The sequence below is a fragment of the Nomascus leucogenys genome, chromosome 23, assembly GCF_006542625.1.
Source record: "Nomascus leucogenys isolate Asia chromosome 23, Asia_NLE_v1, whole genome shotgun sequence".
NCBI classification, from domain to species: Eukaryota; Metazoa; Chordata; class Mammalia; order Primates; family Hylobatidae; genus Nomascus; species Nomascus leucogenys.
In genome coordinates this window covers 1,660,321-1,675,538 of record NC_044403.1, presented here as the reverse complement: position 1 = coordinate 1,675,538, position 15,218 = coordinate 1,660,321, and the positions used below count along the sequence as shown (strand labels likewise).

Below are 15,218 nucleotides of genomic sequence, written 5' to 3'. Positions count from 1 at the left end.
GACATGTTGTTCAGTAAATACGCTGGCATCAGTGTACGGCTTAGCGATATGGTCACCATTTTAGAGGGATGGAGAAACGGAGGCCCTATGTAACAGATTCACACAGCCCCTTTCATAGTCTGTATCCTCTTTATATTCAGGGATGGGAAAGGTTACATAACCTATCTATAGTATTAACTGAATTTCTGAAAATGAAATGAGCATATAATGGCCAAAACTGCAAGTACTTTTGCACTAACCTACTAATGTCATCAGACTATTATTGTAAACTATATAATAATCCCCTTGAGAATTGCATTTTCTATTCAGGAATTGAGTAGAATATTTTAATTAATCAGTTATGAGGTATTAAGGAATAAATAAGGTTTTTCACAAAAAATAATTCAGCATATAATTGATGCTTATCCATTTTTAAATGAACAGTGAGGTGGAAGGAAAAGTATTGGGTAGCCAGAAGACCCCCAGGTGCCTCTTTTACAGGAGTTCACACATAAGTCAAATGGTTATCAGCCATATCATGGCCATGATTATGAATGACATTTGTTACAGTTGCTGTTCTCTTTCAACTGTCTTGGATTGTTTGCCTCTGTCCTAGAGTCCTAGACTATTCTGCCTGGAGAAAGCACCCATCGTCTCCCTTTGCATCACCTGCCACTCCACCTTAGTGATTCCCTCATCTGCTGGTTTAATACACAGTGAATTTGAGGCTGGTGTCATATACTTCCCTACAGTACGTCACTGAGACAAATAATTTTCCTCACTATGGAAGCAGATTTCATTTTCTTCTTTACACACTTTACTATAGTGTGTTCGCTAATACTGGAAGCTTTACCACTATTAGAGATGACACCACATCTGATTTAGCCAGGGCTCTAAGTAATACTGATTATATTTTTTTTATATTATATAAGCTAAATAGGTTTGGTGCATTTAAATTAAACATAGAATATGATCTGTAAACTAGCAGACAGCGTAAAATAATACTTCCTAAAAGAAAGGAATCTGGCCTTAAGTAGAAAATCTTTTACTGATGAGTTTTATAAAACCATGTCCATGGCCAGATATGGTGGCTCACACTTGTAATCCCAGCACTTTGGGAGGCCAAGGGCAGGAGGATTGCTTGGGGCCAGGAGTTCGAGATCTGTGTGGGCAAGGACGTAGTAAGACTCCGTCTCTACCCAAAAATAAAGGTATAAAAATATCTTTAAAACCATGTCCAGTAGTTGTTTCTTATTTGGTAACACATTCAGATGAGAGAAAACCACCATTTATCTTTCTTAAGGACTTCCAAGACCTAACCATTCTGAAGCCCTGTCTTCTCAGATCTCACCTTTCTAGCTGCTCCCATGTTTGCTCCAATTGTCAAGGTAGCTTGACTCCCAGTTTAAGTATCTCTTTTTTCAGTGAAATGTTCAGCCCTCACCTACCCAGTGTGCTCCTAGAACAACTTCTCCTAGGTCTTTTTTTTTTTTCTTGAGACGGAGTCTTTAAAAGAGCAGATGCAAGGCGTAAATTCCGGCCAGGCGCAGTGGTTCACACCTGTAATCCCAGCACTTTGGGAGGCCGAGGCAGGTGGATCACCTGAGGTCGGGAGTTTGAGACCAGCCTGGCCAACATGGCAAAACCCGTCTCTACTAAAAATACAAAATCAGCCAGGTGTGGTGGCGCATGCCTGTAATCCCAGCTACTCTGGAGGCTGAGGCAGGGGAATCCCTTAGAACACAGGAGGTGGAGGTTGCAGTGAGCTGAGACCGTGCCAGCCTGGGCTACAGAGCAAGACTGTGTCTCAAAAACAACAAAAAACAAAGAGCATTAAAGAGAGGCAGAATCTATTAACAATAGAGCAAACATGAAGGTAACAGTCCAGTGCCAAATGTTCTCAATTGGAGAGCCTCTGAAATCTAAGTGAAACAGTCTTTTTGGGGGACAGATCAACAGTGACTGGATCTCACTTACTAAACGTTTCTATTTTTTAGGTATCGAATGATAACAGAAGGCGGAGTCAGCATAAATCACCAACAAGTAACAAATCCTGAGAGTGTTTTAATTGTTGGACAACATATTCTCAAGAATGGACTTTCCTTACTTAAAATAGGAAAAAGAAATTTCTACATTATAAAATGGCTTCAGTTATGAGGAAAAGTCGTCCTGGTTGTCCACATAAACTTACCCATCATTCATTCTCAAGACCTCTGAAGGGTTGGCTCCAGAACTTAAGACCTTTGCTTATGCAAATCAGAAAAACAGAATGGACTAGGACCCAGTGTGAGTAACTTCATTATTTTTATGGGCCGGTTAATAAATATTTGTTTAATGATGGGATGTTTTATTTTCTGATGTACAAACCTTGATTACCATAGAAAACCATGATTTTCAGGGTTAATCTCTTTTTAAAATTAGACTTCAGAAGAGAACGAAATGCTGGCTTTCCTATTTGACCCTTCCTGCTCTCCTTTTTGTAGAGATGAGGAACAATGAAAAAGAGGTAGTGTAAGGAATTGTGAGGCTGGGCACGGTGGCTCACACCTGCAATCCCAGCACTTCGGGAGGCCAAGCTGGGCAAGTGGCTTGAGGCCAGGAGTTTGAGACCAGCCTGGCCAACAGGGCGAAACCCCATCTCTACTGAAAATATAAAAATTAGCCAGGTGTGGTTGCAGGCACCTGTAACCCCAGCTACTCGAGAGGCTGAGCTGCGAGAATCACTTGAACCCAGGAGATGGAGGTTGCAGTGAGCTGAGATCACACCACTGCACTCCAGCCTGGGAGACAGCATGAGTAGTGAGTGACACTCTGTCTCAAAAAAAAAAAAAAAAAAAAAAAAAAAAAAAGGAATTGTAGCTGCTTTTCTATCAGGTATGCAGCACCAATCTCACTAATGTTATATAGTTGTTTATAAAACCAGCAGGGCTTCTAGTGTCCACATTAGAAATGGGAAAACTAGTATTAAGAAACTTTGAATGGAAATTTGATTTTTTTGTAGTTCAGGGAGCAAATGTAGTTCTTAAAAAGGAGAAAAAGTTAGATGAGGCCATGGTTGCTTTGAGAAATTACAGTAAGAAGTAGTTTCTTTACAAAGAATAGTACAAAAATCAGTACGTGACTTTTCAGAAAGTTTCTAATTCAGTTTTCTAGTTCCTTGCCTGTGTTCCAGTATAATTCTGTTCACATTAAGCCTTGTTGTCAGTGGATTCCTAAGGTAGCAATGTTTTAAATGTTTTATAAATTTAGAAACTTAAATTGGTTTTAAGTTTCAACTTTTCCCCCCAAGCAGATTGCAACTTGGGGTAAATTAAAAAGTAACCCCCCAAAAATAAAGCCAATTATACCAAATATGCAATCATATGAGAATATCAAAAAGTATCCAGGTAAGGAAAATTTTCAGGTCAAACTTAAAGGATTTGGAATCAAGACTGAGTTCAGCTCTACAAACATGAGGCAAATTAATTCTCCAGAACTATTTCCATATCTGAAAAATCAAGGCAATGGCATCCCTGTTGCCTTGAGGATCAAGTGAATCACATATGAAATGATTAATCAGATTTCTTTTGAAAACCTTACAGGCAGCAGAGCATGGCTTTAGTGTTCAAATTCTAGCGATTTACTACCTGGATTACTTGGAGCAAGTCACTGTCTTCATACGCAAAAAATGGAGATGTTATAATACCTTGGGGAACTGTCAGAATCTGGTAGGAAAAAAGTCATAAAATTTTTGGTACTCTATACGGTTATGTTCCAAAATAGATTTAGGTATTAAAAAGCTCCTTTTGTCTCCCTTTCTCTGAGAGAAAAATTAAGAATTCATTTTTTGACAAACTTTAATGTCATTTCATACCAGCAATTTTATTTACACAGCAAGAACATACAGGTATCATCAGAGATCATCTCTACATTTCAGATTTTGACTCAGTTTAAGGGCCAACAAAGGAAGGCTTTTCTCTTTCCATTAGGTTTCTTGCCTCTGTTTTTTGTTGTACAAAGTGTGTAGTACTAGCAAGTGCATTACCATAGCATGTCTTTAATTTTCAATTTGAAATCTGATGTGCTGGAGAAAAGTGCATCATAAGTTTTTGTTTTTTTTTCCCCTTACAAATTCAAAGGACTAGAATAATGGTAGTCATCTGGAAAAAGTAAATCATGGATGGCTATAATTTTGAAACTGATGCTTAATGATGGCAGTGATTTTTAAGTGTGGCAACAAACGTTTTGGGAGCATGTATCCTCTGTCAAGATGGTACTAGTAACAGATTCAAAGTAGTACCATATCGTATGAGACTGATGTGGGGGTTTTTATGTTTGAATCAGTTGGTGAGCCTGTCGTTCCTTAGTAAATTGATGCCATAAGCTAAAGTTAACATATTCATATTTTCCCTGCCAATAGTCCTTCATAAATACCTGGTCATAAACTGAAAAAAAATTAATATCTGCAATATAAATGTGTTGTCTATTAGGGACAGGGCTAGATGTCTTAAGGATTTCTAAGTACATCTTAAAATTAACAATGTAGTAGTTCATACCAAGAATCATCTGGGGAATTTTAACAAAATATGTATATGTTCTAAACCTCATCACTACCCCATAAATGCAGCTTAAGTCTGTAAGTCTGAAGGAGTATGCATATCTGGGTGTTTTTTTGTTTATTTATTTATTTTGAGACGGAGTTTCACTCTTGTTGCCAAGGCTGGAGTGCAATGGAATGATCTTAGCTCACCACAACCTCCACCTCCTGGGTTCAAGCAATTCTCCTGCGTCACCCTCCCTAGTAGCTGGGATTACAGGCGTGCGCCACCATGCCCGGCCAATTTTGTATTTTTAGCAGAGATGGGGTTTCTCCATGTTAGTCAAGCTGGTCTCCAACTCCCAACCGCAGGTGATCCACCTGCCTCGGCCTCCCAAAGTGCTGGGATTACAGGCATGTGCCACCATGCCCAGCCTTGGGTGTTTTTCTTTCAGCTCCTCCGGTACTTTCATACTATTCTAATATATTTTGTTGGTATGAAGCTATGAAACGAAAGTAGCTATTACCGATGCATGCATACAGTACATTGGTTTTAAGTTCCACCTCAAAGTGAATCTTAGAGCTTGGTCAGTGCTCCACTTTAGAGATGTACCTTAATTACTACTGTATTTGCAGATTAAGGGAAATTTAAGTCATCATCATTTGATTTTCTGAAACCTAAAAGGAACTGGCCATCATTACCAAGTCTTTCTAGATACTCAAGGGTAGATGGCTGTTTTTAACGTAGGAATTAATGTAGGCATTCCTGCTTTCAGGTTTAAGTATGAATCAAAGCATATTTTAATTTGATAGCGCAAATGGACCCAGAATTGGATGGGCTATGGAACTACACAGCATGCACACCACAGCCATGTCGGTGTCACAGATCCTTTTGTGCATTCAGCTTTCTTAAAGACACATCAAAGGCTGCAAAGAAGCTCAGAAAAACTAAATGGAAGGACAGGTGGACACAATGACTCTACGTGAGGAACTTGCCAACCCACATCTTTCAAAGCCAGATCAGCTTATACAGCACATGCATTACAGTCATATGACATGTTGTCTTGGTGCTTTCTTCTTGGAGGACTATGGCAGCGGCTTCAAGACTAACAGAGATTATTACACAGGTCACCTTATCCACAGGCAAACTGCTGTGCACAACTAGAACATTAACAGTTCTTCTTAAGTTCAGATGAAACTGTCACAAGACAGACTTGATGTATTTTATATACTGGGAAACTTTAGAAACAGCCATTTATTATTTGGATTAAATGTGTGATTTGTTCTGCAATACGGAATACACTTTTCAGTTTATAGCCAGTCTCCACATGAGCAGATTCATACCACTGCAATACACAGGAGTTCATAAATAAGATTCTACTCAGGTAGGCAGGAACTAGGAAGTTTTGAGTCAGCAAAGTCTCAGTATTACATAGTTCTCTTCACCAAAGATGAGTCTCTCGGATTTCAGCAATAATTTGACTGGCTCCTTGTAATGCCTGCATTAAAGGAAAAAAAATTTTAAATGCTTATTATAAAGTTACGAAATTCATCTGAATTATGCAAGGTAATTTTTCCAATGTATATGTGGTAGGTTTATAACTAACCAGTTTATACTAACCAATATCTTCTCTGGAATTAGAATCTAATCAAGTACCAGCCGGGCGCAGTGGCTCACGCCTGTAATCCCAGCACTTTGGGAGGCTGAGGCGGGCAGATCATGAGGTCAGGAGATAGAGACCATCCTGGCTAACACGGTGAAACCCCGCTGTAATCCCAGCACTTTGGGGGATCACCTGAAGTCAGTAGTTCGAGACCAGTCTGGCCAACATGGTGAAACCCTCTCTCTACTAAAAATACAAAAATTAGACGGGTGTGGTGGCGGGTGCCTATAGTCCCAGCTACTCGGGAGGCTGAGGCAGAAGAATGGCATGAACCTGGGAGGCGGAGCTTGCAGTGAGCCGAGATTGCGCCACTGCACTCCAGCCTAAGCAACAGAGCCAGACTCCCACTCAAAAAAAAAGAAAAAAAAGAAAAGATTCTTATCAAGGACCAACAGGAAACAAGCCTAGCTAGAATATAAAGACTATATATATCCAAGAATCAAACTGCATTTAAAACTATTTCTATGTTTCTATTTCTATGTTTCTATCTAAAAACTATTTCTATGTTTCTATTTCTATGTTTCTATCTATCTACTACCCAAGTATAAAAATTCAAAAGGTCCACAGTACCTTTAGCATATCAGCTGCTTCTTTCCTGCGCTGTGCCATGTCCTCAGATTCTGTCAGAAGATCATCCAATAAGGATGATTTATACAGCTGGCCTACTAGCTCACTCTGAAGAGTGTCTTTCACATGATTAACCAAAAAATGCATTACTGCCTTTGGCACACTGCAAAACAAAACCAAATTATGGAATTTTAGCCAAAATTCTACTTTTAACAATTGGGGCTTAGATGCTTAACCTCATGAAATAAAGTAAGAACACTACTACTTTGGATATTTCATTAATGGCATAATCGCCCTTTAGATTTTTGCTTAACTGTAATTAAACATGAAGAAAAGCAGTTCTCGGCCGGTGCAGTGGCTCGTGCCTGTAATCCCAGCACTTTGGGAGGCTGAGGTGGGTGGATTGCTTGAGGCCAGGAGTTTGACAGCAGCCTGGCCAACATGGTGAAACCCCGTCTGCACTAAAAATAAAAAATTAGCTGAGTGTGGTGGCACACACCTGTGATCCCAGCTACTCGAGAGGCTGAGATACGAGAACCACTTGAACCCAGGAGGTGGAGATTGCAGTGAGCCAAGAACGTGCCACTGCACTCCAGCCTGGGCAACAGAGTGAGACTTTGTCTCAAAAAAAAAAAAAAAAAAAAAAAAGGAACAGTTCTCGATACTTTACCTTCTTTTCATCATCCTTATTTCAATACTCTTCAAAAAGCATTTATTCATAATAGTCAACAAGTGAGAAAAACCCAAACATCAGCTGAGGGTTAAACACAGTATATCTATATAATCTAGTATTATTCACACATAAAAAGATACGTCACTTAATGACAGGGCTATGCTCTGAGAAATGCATTATTAGGTGATTTCATTACATGAACATCACAGAGTGTACTTACACAAACGTAGATGGTATAGCCTACGACACGCCTAAGCTATATGGGATAGCGTATTGCTCCTAGGCTACAAACATGTACAGCATGTTACTGTACTGAATAGGGAACTGTAACACAATGGTAAGTATTTGTGTATCTAAACATAGGAAATGTACAGCAAAAATATGGTATTATAATCTAATGGGAACACATTCAAATATGTGGTCTGCTGGTTCATACTACAGTATGGATGAGGCTTAAAAACATCAAGTGAGCCGGGTGCAGTCACTCACGCCTGTAATCCCAGCACTTTGGGAGGCCAAGACAGGTGGATCACCTGACATCAGGAGTTCGAGACCAGCCTGGCCAACACGGTGAAACCCGTCTCTACTAAAAATACAAAAATTAGCCGGGCACGGTGGTGCACACCTGTTATCCCAGCTACTCAGGAGGCTGAGGCAGGAGAATCGCTTGAACCCAGAAGGCGGAGGTTGAAGTGGACCAACACTGCACCACTGCACCCCAGCCTGGGTGACAAAGTGAGACTCCGTCTCAAAACAAAAACACTCTCTGCAGAGGATGGGGGCAATGAAGGAGACAAATGGAATTTTTTTCTTCAGGCCCACAGTGTAAAACACTAGGAACTATTATTTCTACTACAAGCTACAGGTTTTAAAAGTCTACAAGCAAAAAAGATAGATAAATGGTTCTACAGACAAAAATCATTTATTTCAATATGAAGTATTAGACTGTTTATTACTCTGTGCAGTAAAATTCATCTTAGCTGCTGACAGATTGCCAAAAACTGGATACAGAATATTTTCTAATAGATACTTCACACAACTAAATGTATATTCTCCCTATGACTGCATGAAATGACATACCAGGCAGCATGAAGGAGAAGATGCAGTAGGGACTAGATAACATGAAAAAACATTCTGAACGAGAAAAAATACACATTTCCTAGTAAAAGACATTCGTTTTGATACTTTGGAAAACCAAGTTAAATTAAAAAGGCAAGTCAGTGTTACTAGCCAAAATAATTAATGAAACTACTAAATTAAAATTTAGGAAAAAAATTTTCTTAAATGACTCAAAATGTGGCCGCCAGAAAGAACAAAAGAATCTCTCATTTTTAATAGCTTTTTCTAGCTGATACATGAGGTCCTAGTCATTCTATGTTAACAAACTGGGTCTTGCTACAAGTTACCCAAGGACTATCAGAGAATCCACTTGATGATTTAGAATAAAAACCTAAAATTTTAAAAATGAATCATCCAGAAGTATTAAAGCCTGTGATTTATATTAAGTAATACTAACCTGTCTTGAATATTCTTTCTGACAATGAGAAAATAGGACTTAATGAGTCGTTCAATAACCTCACAGTCTCGCTGCTCCCGAGCAGACAGTTTTCGTGCAACAGGAACTGGCTAAACAGGGATGAGGGGAAAATATTACTTTCGTGACACTGAAATGGCAGCATTTAACATCTGAAAGTTATGTAAGTTTTTGAGACTTTTAGTTCTTTCTGTCTAATCGTTTTCCTACTAACTTGGTCACCTAAACCAAACTGTCATGGCTTACCACATCCAGCAGATTCACGGCATGACCTTTTTGTGGACTGGCTGGCATAATTGGAATGGGTTTTGATTTTTCTTCTGCTAGTAACTCTTCAGCTTTTGAAGTTTTCAGCATTCCTCTCCAGTTGCCTGTTGTTGGTTCTTGAACACCATCTCCAACCCCACCACCTCCAGATGCAACCTGAAAAAACATGTTCCAAAACCTATACCAACCACATCGTAACTGACCTGAACTAAAACAAAGTTCATTTTACTTGACAGCAGTCAATATACATCCAGTACCCATCTGAAGTTTATTCAGACAGATAATGAGGTCAGAAGGAGACACTAGGTAGCATGTACAACTGGAACCCTGACCTATCCAAATAAGAGGTTCTGCTCTAAGTTGTTTGCAAGGCATCAACCAATTTATGTTCTATTTAATTCCTTTTTTCTTTATCACTTGCTAACTTTTCAAAATCATTTCTCTTCTCCCACCCTTCAAAAACTAAATTGTAGAAAAAGTATATGCTGCCCTTAAAAACAAAGCTACTCGTTAAAAGCACAAAGAACTGCCATTCAGTTTAATTTCTTAAGTAATCATAAACACCGTTAAACTCTATAAAGAGTTTATATATTTCTCAAGTCAATTTACATTCCTAATAGTCAACAAAAATGCCATAAGGTATAAGTAAGAACTCTTTAACAAAAAGCAAGACTACATTTGCTATTCTTAGGCTGACAGTCACTGTGAGTTGTTTCCAATGTGGAATGTGACAAACACAACAGAAATCCCCTCAACCTCTGTACTCTTAAGGATTTGCTGAAAGAAATCTAGTGCTACCGTTAATCACTTTATAATGGAAAAACATAATTCATCAACATTTAAGAGGGTTCTTTTTTTAGGTATTAAGATCTTACAATCTAAAAATGGATTATATAAATTTAATAGAGGATCATGGCAGTTAGAAAAATGGTAGTTTGGGGTATCATTCTGAATCAAAATATTTGCTAAAATCTGTCTTCAGTATGTCAGTTAAGGTGAACTACATTTAAATATAAGTAGTATATTTATGTTACACATTAACCTAAAAATGAGTAATTAGATTTTTAAATGTTTGTTGATATATCAATGACATACCAAATGAAATCGTAAGAAGAGTGAGCACATTCACTGTGATGTCATGAATGAAATAAAACTTGTGCAGTGATTTAGATATTGCTTAATATCTGAGCACAGTGGGCTGAGAGAAGGTAAGACATTTATAAACCTTTATTTGAAGTTCAGAACTTTAAATCTGGATAATTAAGGAGCTAAATGGCAGAAAATCTTGAAATAGCGATGAGTCTGAATAATTTATAGATTATTTAATTTTCCTCTAAAATGGTTATCAAGAATTGAAAACAGTCTCAAACTCTCACAGTCCCCCTGTTTGTTTTTTTAATTTGCTTACGCTTCTGAAGCATATGTGAAGCTATATATAGGGTAACAAGTGCAAACTAACTGGAAGCATAAGAAAGAAGCATTAGATTAGGGGATTATCTATGAGTACTGAACAGATCTCAAGATCTTTAAAGAGGAAAGGAAATGTCCAAAAATACAATTCCATCTCTGAAATCTCTGAATTTCCTACCAAAATACGAAATTTAAAACTATTCTTGAAGGCAACAGAAAACAGTGAGAAAGCCTATTATTGTTACTAATTAAAACAACGTTTAATGCCATCTTCCACAGGTTAGATAAAAGGAACATGAAGAACATAACACAGACGAGAGGTAGATACCGCCACACAAAACAGTTTCTTTAATGGTGTTATAGGCAGTGTCTCAGTGAGAACCAAAGGTACCAACATTTCCACTCTGAAGCAAGAGACTCACATTTTTAGTTTCTCTTCTGCTGTCCTGAATTAACTGTTAAAAGATATGTTAAAACATGCAATTTAACAAGCAAAATTTAAATACCAATGGGTTGAAATTCAAAAAGTGCAGGATAATTTCCTCTTTAAATTACTTTTTTTCTGTGTGCATCTTCTATATTGCAAGCAAAAGCATGTCAACAATATAAACTATGCATTGCATTGTTATATAATTTAAAAATATATATTAGACTAAAGTGATCTGACCTTAGCACAGTATCGCATATTAATATTCTTCTATTCAGTGTATTGTTTCCAGAAGATTATGTTGTACCAGAGAACTAGGCATGCAGGCTTAGATTAAGAATCAGAACAGACCTTGCCATCAGCCTCAGCAGAAGCAGCGGGGGAGGGCTCCTGGGAGGCAGGTGCCAAAGCACTTGGAACTTTAGAAGACTAAAGGCAAAAAATCCAGGGGGGGGAAAAAATCAAGGATGCAAAAATGCATTCAGGAACATTCTATAAATGTGAATTTTTCCCTTCTGTAACAAAATCATAAAATAACATGAAAAATGAAAATAATCATGGGAGATACAATTGTTTATTCTGCCTTATTTCCTTCACCATTGTCACCTTTGTTAAAAGTTTCCTTCAGATGAATACATAAGAAAAATCCAAATCCAAAAGCTTCATTTTTATTTTTGGTATTTGATAAGATTCTCTTCTGGCAAAGAATTCCAGGTAAAAGATTTTTATACACACTTTAGTATTACAACTATTATAAGTATTATTACTAATTAAAACCTCTGTTCTGTGCATACTGTTTTTTCCAAGAAACTCTCTTATTGTAATAAAATATTTAGTCATTTCAGCTATTTACAAAGTTGAAAAAGTCACTGACTTTTTTTAAAAAGCTTGATGCTTAAATAAATGCTTAAACCTACTTTTAAGCATTTATGTCAGTGAATTCAAAATACTATTATCTTTAAGTCACTCAAAACCCATTTTAAACTTGTATGCCTTTACTCAATTAGTTCCAGTGGAGTGTTAAAGGGAGGAAAAGAAGAAAAAATTACTCCTAGAACTGAATAATATTCTGAGCTCATCAGTCTATCTTTAGGTATTGGGAATATGCATTAAAAGCATTTTTTTACCTTGTCTCGTGATACAGCTGAAGGTAATTCTCTGGCTAGCCTGTTTCTCCTTTGTTCCTAAGAAACACAAGCAAAACAAAAGTGATTATCCAAGTACTGAGATATATGCCCACTAAAAAATGCTCATGTTAACTGAAAAGTGTGGAGCAACTTACAGATACATCCTCTCACTGTTGGGACTCATGCCATAATTATCATATTTTAAAATACATAAGAAATCATTTAACCCAAAGCTTCTCAATCTTTTTTTTTTTTCTGCCCACACACCTGAAGGATACAATACAGTGTCAGTAACAGTGGCTCCCCGTACTGGGGATTCTCAAATGAGGGGCAACAGACTGCCATCTTCTCCCCCTTTCCCACTAAGAAACAGTGATGTAAACTGTTGTCTCATAAATGTAGAACGTAAGCCTTCAACATAGCATGTGGAATTTGAAGTCCGGAGATCACAGAAAACTCCGCAAAGCCTTTAAAAGTCACACTAACCTGAACTCCTTTGTGTTAAATTCAAACAACTCCCCTCATAAAACCGTACCTTGAAGAAGTATCTGTGGTTGAGGTTATCCTATAAAAATGTTCCGTTTCTTCCTCCAGGAAATAGTGTTGACAACTGATAGTCCTTTCTGTAACCTGGCTAATTTAACAGACTGATCAATTGCCCACTGTTCTAATTTGCTAATATTATCAAAGTAACTTGTACAAAGCTAAAGAAACTGTTAAATTCAAATTAGAATGTCCCGAGCATCTGCTATATCCAAGATTATGAAAATAAATATTGGCCGGACACAGTGCCTCATGCTTGTAATCCCAGCACTTTGGGAGGCCAAGGTGAGCAGATCACTTGAGGTCAGTTCAAGACCAGCCTGGCCAAAATGGTGAAACCGTCTCTACTAAAAATATAAAAATTAGCCGGGCATGGTGGCGCACACCTGTAATCCCAGCTACTCAGGAGGCTGTGGCAGGAGAACTGCTTGAACCCAGGAGGCGGAGGTTGCAGTGAGCAGAGCTCATGCCACTGCACTCCAGCCTGGCCAGCAGTGAGACTCTGTCTTAAAAAAAAAAAAAAAAAAAAGATTATGAAGATATAGAAATCTGTAGATGTTAATTAATGATGGATCTCACAGGCAGCATCAGATACAGTAGAAACTATTTAGGTTAAAGTCAAAATTGCTCCTAAGTAGAAAGTATTTCATGAACACAGTCCAACTTGCAAAAAAATGTAAGTTAAAGCCTCACAATGATTTTGGTTTATTTTTGTTGTTGAGATGGAGTCTCGCTCTGTTACCCAGGCTGGAGTGCAGTGGTGTGATCTTGGCTCACTGCAACCTCCGCCTCCTGGGTTCAATGGATTCTCCCCGCCTCAGCCTCCCTACTAGCTGGGATTACAGGCATCCACCACCCCCGGCTAATTTTTCTATTTTTAGTAGAGACAGCTTCGCCACGTTGGCCAGGATAGTCTTGAACTCCTGACCTCAGGTGATCAGCCTGCCTCAGCCTACCAGAGTGCTGGGATTACAGGCGTGAGCCACCGCACCCAGCCCACAATATTTCATGTGTAATAATTTTTTTTGACAGAAATTTGATCCAATTTTATTTTTTCATGGGAGGGTATTCAGTAATAAAAAATAACATAATAAAAGTATAGATATTAACAATCTTCAAAATAAAAAATTAGCATGATAAAATGTACGTTTTAAACAGAGATACAAAGCAAAAGGCACGGTATCTAGAATTCTCACCCTAGTCTGTTACTAACCAGTTATGATCTGAGCTGCTCCTGGATCCCAGCAGGCCTGGAGAACCTGCTTTGCTAACTAGACAGCTTACCAACTGTTTTGAAGCCCTAGTGTCCTAATCTGTTAATGACATGATCTGCCCTCAGGGTATGGTAAAGATTAAATGAAAATATCCACATAAAGTTCTCTGGCACAGTCATTAAAACCAGAAACCTATTCATTTGTAGAAAAATACTAATCTGAAATCAGATCACATATGACCTTGTCAGTGTAACAAAACTACCACAAACACAAGTTTTTCATGATGTTAGTTTCAATGTAAAAAGAACTAAATCCTTTAAGTGTCTACATGCTAATTTTTAACATAACCGTTACCTAGCCTACTTTCTGTTTCTGAAGTGCCTACTCATGTATGCATTTTGGAATCTTTTCTGTTAACAGGAATCACCCCCAGCTATGTAACCAAAAATTAGTTCCCTATACCTGTGTTAAGAAGGTGCTTGTTTCCTATAATAGTGCCCCGCAAAATAAGCACCAAAGGAATAACTGCTATCTGTAAGCCTCAAGCTCCCCAGTTTTTTTTTTTTTAAGACGGAGTTTCGCCCGTGTTGCCCAGGCTGGAGTGCAATGGCGCGATCTCAGCTCACTGCAACCTCCACCTCCTGGGTTCAAGTGATTCTCCTGCCTCAGCCTCCCTAATAGCTCAGATTACAGGCACTTGCCACCAAGCCCAGCTAATTTTTTGTATTTTTAGTAGAGACAGGGTTTCACCATGTTGGCCAGGCTGGTCTCGAACTCCTGACATCAGGTGATCCACTTGCCTTCGCCTCCCAAAGTGCTGGGATTACAGGTGTGAGCCGCCACGCCTGGCCGCCCCATCTGTTTTAACCAGAGTTGAAGTCAATAACACAGGATCCCTTCCAGCTTCTGAACTGCATGTTTACAATTTTCTCACCATGCATATGCAGAAGAGGAAATTTTGTATAGCAGGGGACTCTGAGGTCTTACTGAATTAGGGAGTAGCAGAAAAATGTACTATTTTTGGAGAAAAGTGGCAGAGGAAAAAAATGGCTTCTGGATAAATTGCTCTGTCCACCAGCCTTGGCTCCATCTGAGATCTTACGCAATTTGCTACATTAAAATCAAAAGAAAAGGAAAGAAAAGATCCATGAAATGCAGCCACCCCAGTAGTGGTGAAAAAAGCACTCTGCTTTTCCAAATTTATGCTAAGTTGGTTAATTCTTGAGTGTTTCCTTCACAGCTTTCAGAGCCAAATGAAAACAATTTTAAATACTTTGTTGTACACACTTCCCCTGTA

At 38.4% G+C, this 15,218-nt stretch overlaps 2 protein-coding genes across 15 annotated transcripts in view; one reads left to right on the top strand and one right to left on the bottom strand.

Moving 5' to 3' along the window:
- The window catches only part of YARS2 (tyrosyl-tRNA synthetase 2), a 30,669-nt gene that overhangs the window by 8,524 nt on the left and 6,927 nt on the right, over positions 1–15,218 (top strand). Inside the window, exon 5 of one of the 2 annotated variants that reach the window (XR_004028338.1) lies at positions 1,977–2,265. Coding sequence is in view for 1 of the 2 variants with exons in the window: in XM_003277807.3 (XP_003277855.1) it covers positions 1,977–2,136 (160 nt within the window). In the remaining variant the exon portion in view is untranslated. Of the gene's footprint in view, positions 1–1,976; positions 2,316–15,218 lie in introns of those variants that run through there. The other variant, XM_003277807.3, reaches the window with a different exon arrangement.
- Positions 3,820–15,218, bottom strand: part of DNM1L (dynamin 1 like) — a 90,672-nt gene continuing 79,273 nt past the window's right edge. For 5 of the 13 annotated variants that reach the window (XM_030804868.1, XM_030804863.1, XM_030804860.1 and 2 more), the window contains 6 exons: positions 12,165–12,221; positions 11,389–11,466; positions 9,180–9,356; positions 8,916–9,025; positions 6,730–6,889; positions 3,820–5,994 (listed from right to left, as the gene is read on the bottom strand). In XM_030804868.1, the coding sequence (XP_030660728.1) occupies positions 5,938–5,994; positions 6,730–6,889; positions 8,916–9,025; positions 9,180–9,356; positions 11,389–11,466; positions 12,165–12,221 (639 nt within the window). In that variant the 3' untranslated portion in view covers positions 3,820–5,937. Of the gene's footprint in view, positions 5,995–6,729; positions 6,890–8,915; positions 9,026–9,179; positions 9,357–11,032; positions 11,066–11,388; positions 11,467–12,164; positions 12,222–15,218 lie in introns of all 13 variants that reach the window. The other 8 variants (XM_030804866.1, XM_030804865.1, XM_030804867.1 and 5 more) reach the window with 2 other exon arrangements.